Source organism: Sinocyclocheilus rhinocerous, unplaced genomic scaffold (genome assembly GCF_001515625.1).
Source record: "Sinocyclocheilus rhinocerous isolate Xijiao unplaced genomic scaffold, SAMN03320098_v1.1 scaffold153, whole genome shotgun sequence".
Classification (NCBI taxonomy): Eukaryota; Metazoa; Chordata; class Actinopteri; order Cypriniformes; family Cyprinidae; genus Sinocyclocheilus; species Sinocyclocheilus rhinocerous.
In genome coordinates, this window is record NW_015660878.1 from 4153612 (window position 1) to 4164521 (window position 10910).

Sequence of the window (10910 nt, forward strand, 5' to 3'; positions counted from 1 at the left end):
TATATATATATATATATATATATATACAGTATATATATAGTAAGAATGACAGATATATAAGATATATATATATATATATAAAGATTTAGTTAGAAAGGGGATTTTATGAATAATAATTAAATGAATAATCTCATGGACATGTAGGCACAAAGGAGGTCAAAATAATATTGTGGTAACATTTACATTTTAGTCAATAATTTTGGTTATTTACAATAAGCAATGCATCCTATTTCTCAAAGTGGGGTCTCAGAAAGTACATCCAGGGTTAATCAAGGGGGTTCCTTGAAAAATGGAAATCCAAGACAATTCCTGAATGATCAAAAATCTCACTTTTCCAGTCGGCTGGGTTATGGAAACATTTTTCACATTCATTTTTTTTCAATGATAAAATAAAATAAAAAACTTACTTAGAAAACCACAGAAACTAGACTGTGTATGTTTTTAAAGATGGACATGAATTACTCATCCTGGGTTTTTGTAAACCTGCTTCATGAGGGAACTGCTGGGGGTTTGAGAGTTAATGAAAAGCAAATAAATAAATAATAAAAATGTAAAAATGAATTAAATCATTTTAAAATACAAAAATATTTTCAAAACAAAACAAAACACATTTTAGGTGTTGACCTGCACGTCAAGTGACCATTAACCATCATCAGATAAATGTCAAAATGCAAATAGGTTGATAAATTATTGAAATATTAACTATTAAATATTATAAATATTTGCTAAGTAAATATTTTACCTCACAGAGGTTCAGACAAAAAAGTTTGTGAATCCAAATAAAATCAGCAGTGGTGCAGTACAAAGCTTTTAAATATAGGTATAGTGAAAAAACTACATGTTAAATGAGCTAAATGAGATTTGAATTATCTCTAAAAACACTTGTTTTCCCATTCATAAGCATAGGTTAAAGCTTTTTATTTTAGTACCTGTCAGTAACACTTATATTTTTTGTTTTTGTGTCGTGGCTTTGCAGAAGTGCGAGGATATGAAATGGATTTAATAAGGCCTGTCATTCTTTCCATACATGCATGGCCACATGGTGTCAGTGTGGCAGAGGTCACCTCATTGTTATAGGTGATGTTCATTCACAGACTGGCAGAGAGTGCTTAAAAATAGTCATTCATTCGGCATGGCTGTGACCTACAGTAAATAACAGGGTTTTAAACGGTAATAAACAGCACAAGCCTTGAGGGAGAATTATTGATGGAGCAAAAGATCGGTGCCTTAAAAACAGCTAATGGTGCATTACATACAAAATAGACATACGAATCCATACAAAATAAAATCAAGTGGCCCTCTAAAAAGAGAAACTGTACAATTTTATTGATCAGCACAACTCTTTAAGTGTTTGGATGATGTCAGTATCTACAAGTGCACTGTTCTTTGAATGTATCTAGACTTTGTCTTGTTTGGGAGGTCGGACCGTATCATTGTCACGGTCTATTCAATTTCAAAATAAATCTGCTGTTTTTGTCATATTTTCCAATCGAATTATCTTATTGCTCATATTTTTTTTAGAGGCCATTTCCTAAATGACGTAATTTACACCGTATTGTATTTGATGAGAGGCATAAAATGCTGTCTTATTCTCACTTCTGCCTTCCCTCCCGCCCTTCGGCAACAATGGTCTCCACCATTTTTTATCAGTCTCTAAATGCTCTAATTCAATTTCCATGGATACAGTTGCCTTAGGCTTCCATTTTGCCTCAAATCCAAACAATGTTTGTGCAGTGAAAAGGCAAACCAATTATGTTGTGTCATTTGGCAATTCCATAAAGGTTAGATGCTTTGTAGCATGTTTTATTGTAACTTAAGCACATTAACCAAGACCCTTTCGTGAGTTAATTTACTTTCATATGAAGGATGAAGTCTATTCTTTTTTGGTGCATAAATGGGATTAAATTTTTTAAACATGCTACAAGTGCACAATTATGGCCTAGCTAAATAAATAAATATTTTATAATACATATTTTGAGAATAATTAAACCCATAAGAGACTCCTCATCCAAAAGATGAACTGTTTTTAATGTGTGAGGAACTATATTCAGGCGCATTAAATATTCAGTATTGCTCTATTATTTATGGGAACAGAGGGAATAGAAGCATAGAAATTTCTGGAGGGAAATATAATTATGAATCTGATGGCTGAAAATTTTGACTGATGATTGTGCGAATCCCGTTTTTTTAGTAAAGGAACATTCTCTTTTCATTTCACTTTATTTAAGGATCAAATTTCAAAATGTGTGAAGGCATTCTCTACACAGTTACTTTGACAGAAAACAGGCTTTGCAGTACTAAGAAATTAGTGTGTGTGAAAGTATGAGAGCAACACGGTGACTATGGAAACCGTCACACATCATTTTAATCCTATAGAACTTTTTATACACAGGCTCTTTTGTACTATCATTTAAATGAGGAATGGAAAATAACGTTACTTTAATCACATTAAATGGATTGCAATTTACATAGGTCAGGTAAACAAGTCACAGTGCTTTAAATGAAACAAAAAGACAGTATGTAATTGAAAAATGTGACCACCTGACCAGATCAAAGATCTCTCTCCTCTCTCTCTCTCTCTCTCTCTCTATATATATACAATGACAATCACATCTGCAGCTCATTTTTGTGCTAAATATACTGGGAAATAATTTTAATTATACCTTGATTTTCTTTAAATAAGAGCCATTATTCTTGATACAAGACTTTATGATGGTAAGGAGTCACTTAGTGTAGAATGGCTGGTTCATTACCTGTAAATCACAGGCCATATTACCACACAAAGGCGAGGTGCCATTAGTCATATCATCTGTCAGAAACTCCAAGGAAACCTCAGTCTATGAACATCTACAGTTACATACATTTACAGTTTAGCACATGCACAAATTAAAAGGAAACAGATCTCCTTCGTTCTCTTTATAGCAGTACAAGTAGTATATTTCTTATTTTAATAGGAACAAATGACCCTGCCAAATTATGCAGCAACTTTCCATAGCCAAAATCACTTCAGTTTTTAGAAAAAACTTGAAAATTGGTGTATAAGTGTGTGCTTAGACCATGCAGTCTTCAGCAGCAGGAACGGTGATGGGTGATCAGTGTCCTTGAGGTTTTAGCTGTAGTACAGGTAGATCCATGGGTTTGTGCAGCTGTTAAGACTGGCGAGGAGCATGATAGTGACAAACACTGGCCCTGTAGAACATAAAGTATCACACACAAAATAACAAATTGCACATATATAGGAAGTGTTCAGACTTGGAACCAACCGATTGTGTGCTCTGGGCAAAAATATTGCCTGTTTGCACCAGCTGGTGTCTACACATGAATCAGTTTAATCTGATCTGGTCTTTTGTCGGCTACTAATGAATTGTTTTACTAATGTCTATTTATCTGCTAGATCTGCAGCTGAGGGGAGATAGACAGTTCCCACAACAGAACATGGTTGTGAGTAATCATATATGACTTATACACATTAATGGGCCTTTATTTACATCTATTATCATAAGAGTTAAATATTACCACACCATGTGGTTATACCAGTATATGTAGACATACATTTTTATTATTTGATATGGGACATTATTTTATTCATCAATGCCTAAATAAACATATTATATGCAATTATGATGTATTATATAAAAACTGTTTCTTACTAAAATATTTATATATTTTTATGCAATTAAACTTGAACATAAAAAGAAAGTTTAATAAAAAGCCAAAATATGTAGAAATATTTTCAGATATTTTATTATCATATTTAAAGTGAGTATTATGGATTCTGCACTTTCATTTGTAATATTTGCAGATTTGTGGTCAAACTGAGGACAAAACCTGTAATGTGAAAAAAAACAGTTCCTTTTTAAAAATATTTTATATTTTTTAATGCATTTAGACCTGAACATAAAAAGAATATTTAAAAAATGTAGAAATGTTTAAAAATATAATATTGTAAAATATTTTTAAAAAATATTATACGATAATATTTAGAGGTAATATTTATGATTCAGCACTTTTATTTGTAATATTTGCAGATTTGTGGACAGACTGAGGACAGAACCTGTAATTCAAAAAAGTTCCTTAATGAAAATTAGCATTTTTTTTTTCAATGCATTTAAACCTGAACATAAAAAGAGAGGTTTTAGAAAAATAGTGGGGGGAAATGTGCATAAATATTAACAAATATAATATTGAAAAATATTTAGTAATATTTTATGATGACATTTAAAATAAATATTTAAGACATAGGTGGCTCACATAATCAAATAAGCAGATTTGTGACATAGATGCTCTTCCATTGACGTTTATGATGTTCTTTGAATCTCAAACCATACCGGAGAACATGATTATCAGGTTTTACACAAACCTGTGGAGTTGCCTTTTTGTTTATTTTCAGTGCATCTTTATACTCCTTGATAAACTGATAATACTGTGTAACTTGTATGAAAAAAAAAAAAGTTTTACAGAGTCAAATAAAAATGCCAAACAGAAGCATATCAGGAGAGCTACTTTGACTTGCCTTGCGTGGGCGCACTGCTTGGACTCCAAGCTGACCAGAGCTGGACCACGAAGAACGGGCTCCAGCAGAGGGTGTACACCAGGATGATAATAAAAGTCATTTTGACAGTCTTCAGCATTGCGCTTGATATCCCTTTAGAGCTGGAGCGCCCATCACCTGTGCTGCTCTGCAAGGCTTTCCTCTTCATGTTGAAATAGATCCCTGCGCAAATCTTTATCTGACAATACATCAAGATTACGGCTGGCAGAACAAACACGGACAGAGTGATCCACGTTATGTATATTCTACCTCCCCAGGGCTCAATAAACGTCGCCCAGCAGTCGAAAACATTCATCTCAACTTCTTGGAGAGAGAAGATGAACATCTGCGGAGCGCTGAACGCCAGGGAGATGAGCCATGCTGCGCTTATGGCAACATACCTGCGGAAAGACCCTCTAAAGAACGACACCATGGGTTTGCAGACCGCTTGATAACGATCTATGGTCATGGCCACTATCATGTACGTGGACGCGAACATCCCGACCACCTGAAGATACTTCACCGCTCTGCACACCAGATCGGAGCCTTTGAACCGGTGCGTAATCTCCATGGATAACTGCGGCAGGACTTGGAAGAAAGCGACCACCAGGTCAGCCAGGCACAGGTGCAGAAGAAACAGCTGAGTTCGAGTCCATCTTTTCCGTCTTTTCCATAGAGCATGGAGGAGGAATAAATTGCTAAATGTTGCCAGCACGAAATTGCAGCCAAGAACTGCAGCTTTCACGAGCGCAAAGTGTCCCTCGGATGAACCAAACGCTTCCTGCGCACTGGAGCAGTTACCGCTGCTGCAATTAAGGTTATCAGTCATTGTAAATTAAATCCTACCTTAGAAAGTTAGCGTGACTGTTTAGTATGTTATGTGAGAAGGTGTTTGACTGCTGCACTTGAGCGCTGACGCACACGGCACGGTGCGCTATGGCGCAAATTGGTGCTGAGGACTACAACGTGCACCGGTACCTGTGCTCACGCACGTCAGACATTCAGTCATACATTCAATTATGCGCTGAACAAGCACATGACAATTTTTTTGCAGTTGAGCTCATTAATATTTTTGAGGTCAATCGCAACCTGGCATCACTAAAGTAGCCTTGTGATTTAATTCCCATAAGGTTTTAAGCTTTTAAATATAATCTATGATTTGGATATTATTAACCATGAAAAGTGACAAAAGAGTGCTGCAGTGTGATTAATTGTGTATATAAAATGACTTTAAACTGCTTTTTCTATTTTCTGTATAATGCATATTAAGATGAATCTGTTTCTTCATCAGAACAGATTTGCAGAAGACTTTAACGTTTAATTTAAACACTCACTTCTGGCCAAAATAAGTCCACTTGCTCACTAATGAATCCTCTGCAGTGAATGGGTGCCGTCAGAATGAGAGTCCAAACAGGTGTTTGATCTGTGATATTTCTATCCCGATTCAGATGAGAAGACATTAAGTGATGGACTGGAGTGGTGTGGATTATTGTTATGTTTTTATCAGCTGTTTGGACTTGGGGACCCATTCACTGCAGAGGATCCATTAGTGCGCAAGTGATGTGATGCTAAATTTCTCCAAATCTGTTCAGATGAAGAAACAAACTCATCTACAACTTGGATGACCTGAGGGTGAGTAAATTTTAATTTTTGGGTGAACTATTCCTTTAACAGAGAGACTGTTTGTACCTTTAAAGTGCATTTTGTGTTGCATTATGGAACTAGGTAAACAGCTAAATATATCACCAGCCCCATTGATTGAATTATGTCAGCTTTTTAATTCCTTTTAACCTTTCCTGCAAAAAAAAACACACACAAAAAAACCCCACCCATCATTTGTAAAGAGTGAGAGAGACATCCAAATAATCAAATCTTCAAATATAACAGTAAAGTTCAAATGGCATATTCTAAATAATAAATTTAATTAAGCAGAACGTTTTGATGTCACTGAAGTAAAGTCAAGCTTTTGATCATCATTCTTTTGTGATTTGTGTGTGTGTGTGTGTGTGTGTGTGTGTGTGTGTTAGATTCAAAACACTGGTAATTAATTGACTTTGATATTTGATGAGTGCTTTGACTATTATGACTAAATGTGACTAATGAGCTTGATGTATTTGCTATGAATTATTTCAAGCATTTTTTTTTACTTTACTGCAGCAGCAAAGACTTGTAATAAAGCTTCTATATTCTATTAAAGTATAGGCCTATTATTGTGTTTTGTACTTTTGTATTTTATTGTAGACAAAACATCTCTAGCAAGCATCAAAACAATTAAAAAATGTTTACAGACTTCACCTGTGTACCTTAAAATAATGGATCATTTTATCAAACACTATAAACTTTGACCAAATAAAAACAAAAGAATAATTCATATTAACATTTATAATATTAACAATAACAAGGTAATTAATGCATTTTACAGGGCACTATAAAGGAATGGAAATAAATAATTGTAAAAAAAAAAAAAAACTTTTTTAACATTAGTCATTTTGAAAGAATAAAAGGAGAAATCTTAATAAAAATAGATTTGGTTTTAGGGCATAATTTGGCAAACTCTTTTTATGAATGAAACATTTACCATGCGATATAAAAATAATACCATTATACATAAATATAGAATTTAATGTTCTTATTATTTATTATGTTATGACATATCGTTTAAGCGTAAATTATAGTTGTATAGTCTTTGGTTAAAGCCGTTGTTTAAAGTTAATTCTGAAGGGACTGCATGCGTTTATCTGCCTAGATACAGACATATGCAACTCTGCATACCTCAGCGTGTCACGTGACTACATGGCGTTTCGCTATTGGTCAGCACCGTACCGGGGAAGTTGTTTGTGTCAAAAAGCAGGAAGCGCACAATTGGGTTTTTATTAACTGGGTTTCTTTGGAATATCATACTGAAAGTCATTTGTCTCTGTCCAGCAGGAAATGTTCTCTCATGTCTCTCTAATTTTTCTCGAAGCACAGTATCTGTAAGTATAACCACGTCTTTTAAAATTCATTTAGATTTTTACTCTAACTGATCAGAAGTCAGTTAACAATCACCACTTACGTTACTATAGGCTGATTAACCACACCTGAGTCTATAAATGAAGTGTGTCGTATTCATTTTCTTCTTGCTAGTCGTCCTAGTAGTTTTTCCGCTGAAATAATATAATTATATTTTTGGACCGGTGCGCTTGTTGGCATGAGTTGTTTACAAAAAAATATATTTTTACGTTGAGAGATAGACTTTTTCGTTTTATTCAGTGACATGACCGTAAGTAACGTTACACGTACTACATAACAGCATATCCACATCTTTATTTTTGTTAATAAAGTCTTCGTTTTAGTTTTAGAGCACTTGTTAAACGGGTATGCTACTCGTATTGTTTATTGTCTTTTGACCTGTTATCGGTTATATGTGATACGTTTGATAAGGCCTGTTATGCACTAACGTTACCAGTTTAAAAAGTTTGGACACACGCGATTGAATTGGTTTATAATGGTTTGAAGGCAGTTGTTGTTAGGTAGGCCTACTATGCAGTGTAGCTATGACTATGATTTACCATACAGCAGGGTCTGAAGTTCCATATTTTTAATGAAGTAATAATAAAAAATACCAAGGACAAAATATATTATTAAAAGGTTAGTTCATTAAACACATTCGTTCTTGTGGCAACCTTCCGCTGGATGATATAGTGCCTTGCTTAACTGAATGTTGGTGCGCAACAAAATTAGTGTTCAGAGCTGCTACTCAGCCGTTACTATTTAAGGGTATTAATTAGTAACACCAATTATTAAGAACACATTTATTGTTATTATTATTATTATAAAACCGTTAGTTTAATATACTTCATCCTTTCGCTAGAAGATCTAGTTCGTGGCCTAATTGAACGTTGCAGTGCAACTGAATTGGCAATCAGCCATGCCCAGTGATATGATTCAGCTGTTACCATATAGTGGATTTTATGTGCTGACCAATCAGCAGCCAGGATCGGGACTATAACATTTAAAATCAATAAGGAGCAGGCTGTTGCCTAAAATAGTACATGTGCGACTTTTGTTGACCTGGTGCTGCATTACATAATTCTCCCACCCCAAAGGCCTGTTCACACCAAGAATGTTAACTATAAAGATAGCTATGTTAGTGTCCACACCAATGCACAATAACGTTGTTTTTTTTTGTTTTTTTTTTGTAAGAACATGCTGCATTTGTCGCCTTCCACAAACCGTTCCACTTCCACAAATTGTTTTGAAAGTGGTTCCAACGATATGGTTTCTGTTATAGTTGTAGTGTGGACTTCTCTATTCTCCTAGAATTAAACAATTATTGAAACTTGGTGTGAACAGACCTCAAGTCTAAAGTTAGGATGTGAAAAATGATATGTTGTAAATAAGATTCTAACAGAATTCACCATGGTTACTAACCAGTAAGTGTTTGGAGTTGGGTTTTTCTGTATTATGGCCCCAGGTTTAGTAATTAAAATACTTAATTTGTATGTTCTTTCCCACATAGTTCAATGTATCCTGCCCTGTTGCACTAAGTAACCATCAGTTAAGGGCAGTGTTCCTCAGAAGAGCACCGCTGCTTATGTGGAGATGGAGGAACGTGCTCGCAGCTGCCTGCTGCGCTCCAAAGCCACTCTGGAGCAGGACATCAAAGCCTCCTACTTGATGGACCACATGGTCAGTGACGGCATCCTGACAAATGATGAAGAATCAAGGGTGCTTGGCAAGGTTTGTTGTGGTGTTCAAACATGCTCCGTTTTACTTGTATAAAAAGTGAATGTAAGTCAAGTTTTCCTATTTCTGCTTCTCCAGCCTACTAGAAGAGAGCAGGCCGCAGCCCTGCTAGAGGTGCTATTGAGGAAAGACAACAGGGCCTACATCTCCTTCTACAATGCGCTGATCAGGGAGAGTTATGGCGATCTGGCCAACCTCCTTCATAGTGACCTTCCTCTCCTCAGCCCTGAGGGAGAGAGGAGCTTTGCTGATGGAGTGTCTCCCTCTGGTAACCACTTGGACATGTATGAACTTGTTTTTAAAGGAGGTTTGAATGAGATGTTAGAGTTTTGTGTTTTTATTCTAGTCCAGGTGATTCTGAGTGAAGGTGGCGTGCCTCAGAGACCCGTGGTGTTTGTGAGCCGACCCGCTCTGCTCAACCTGATCCGGGAGAGGCTGTACCGACTGCAGAATACGCCGGGCTGGGTCACTGTGTTTGGCATGGCTGGCTCAGGGAAATCTGTGATTGCTGCCGAGGCTGTCCGAGACCATGCCCTCATTAAGGGTAATGACTTTAGGATTTTGTGCTTTATTTTATTTAGAAGGCTTTCATATTTTTTAATGTACACCTTTCTAATTTATTTAATTTAATTTAATTTATTATTTATTGATTCTGTCTTGTGTTTTTGTTTGTTTGTTTTTGGTTTTGCTTAAGTTTTGTTTTAGCTTTGTTTTAGTTTTTCATTTGTTTGTTTTTTTTGCTTTTTTTATTGTGAATCTATAATATATTCTACTGAGTAAAAATCAAAACGAAAAAAATGAATTTTAAAATAATGGAGGACAAATTGAGTGTGAAAGGATGATTTTTTTTTTATAAAGAGTTTTTCTAAGAGACTACAGGGCTGAAAGTAATTGTAATTTATTTATTTTTTCTCTGTTGCTCAGAGTGTTTTCCAGGTGGCGTTCACTGGCTTTCTGTCGGCCAGTGTGAGCGGGCAGACCTGTTGGTAAGGATGCAGTCTTTATGTTTCCGTTTGGAGCAGGGTCAAAGTTCAGAAGCCAGTCAGCGGCCACCCTGCTCCGTGGAGGAGGCCAAAGAGCGCCTACGGTTCCTAATGCTGCGCAGGTTCCCCAGGTGAGTGCTGGAAGGATATGGTATTAGTTCACTTTATTTACTCAGAACAGTGGTTCTCAACCCGCGGGCCGCATGCGGCCCGTCACGAATTCAAATGCGGCCCACCATGCTGAACACAATTAAAAAAAATTACTTTCAGTTTTACAATTCATTTTAGTTTTTACATTAATTTAAAAATGTACTAAATAAATATAAGCTATAGCCTAATGTTTTTATGTAAAATAATTGTTTTTCATATATTATTTTCAGACATGAGCAGTACTCGCATAGCCTAATTAACGTTACGCGTTTAAAGTAATGACCAAGTGGCCAGCGGCAGACAGTGAGCATATGTTTGATCAATTTAGCCTTCTCAAATCATCACGACTTGACTAAAATAAAATCTATAGATATAAAACAGTTCAAGCATATAACAATGTTTAAACGTTAAAACCTAGATAAATGTGCGCTGTATCCAATAGTTTGCGCAGAGAGTGGAAGCTGAAGCGCGCTTTGCAGGACATAGAGACGCCAGCGCAATCACTTGCATTTTTTTCA

At 35.7% G+C, this 10910-nt stretch overlaps 2 protein-coding genes across 6 annotated transcripts in view; one reads left to right on the forward strand and one right to left on the reverse strand.

Annotated features, from left to right (window-relative positions):
• Nucleotides 1-3109: 3109 nt before the first annotated feature.
• LOC107725532 (vasopressin V2 receptor-like) lies at nucleotides 3110-5360 on the reverse strand. Its single transcript, XM_016534809.1, has 2 exons — nucleotides 4514-5360; nucleotides 3110-3189 (listed from the first exon to the last, which is right to left on the reverse strand). The coding sequence occupies exons 1-2, from the start codon at nucleotides 5358-5360 to the stop codon at nucleotides 3110-3112; spliced, it is 927 nt and encodes a 308-aa protein (XP_016390295.1).
• A 2009-nt stretch (nucleotides 5361-7369) lies between these two features.
• The window catches only part of LOC107725574 (apoptotic protease-activating factor 1), a 30495-nt gene continuing 26954 nt past the window's right edge, over nucleotides 7370-10910 (forward strand). For 2 of the 5 annotated variants that reach the window (XM_016534868.1, XM_016534870.1), the window contains exons 1-5: nucleotides 7370-7506; nucleotides 9033-9253; nucleotides 9338-9527; nucleotides 9606-9803; nucleotides 10184-10373. In XM_016534868.1, coding sequence (XP_016390354.1) covers nucleotides 9116-9253; nucleotides 9338-9527; nucleotides 9606-9803; nucleotides 10184-10373 — 716 coding nt within the window. In that variant the 5' untranslated portion in view covers nucleotides 7370-7506; nucleotides 9033-9115. Of the gene's footprint in view, nucleotides 7507-7671; nucleotides 7794-9032; nucleotides 9254-9337; nucleotides 9804-10183; nucleotides 10374-10910 lie in introns of those variants that run through there. The other 3 variants (XM_016534865.1, XM_016534867.1, XM_016534866.1) reach the window with 2 other exon arrangements.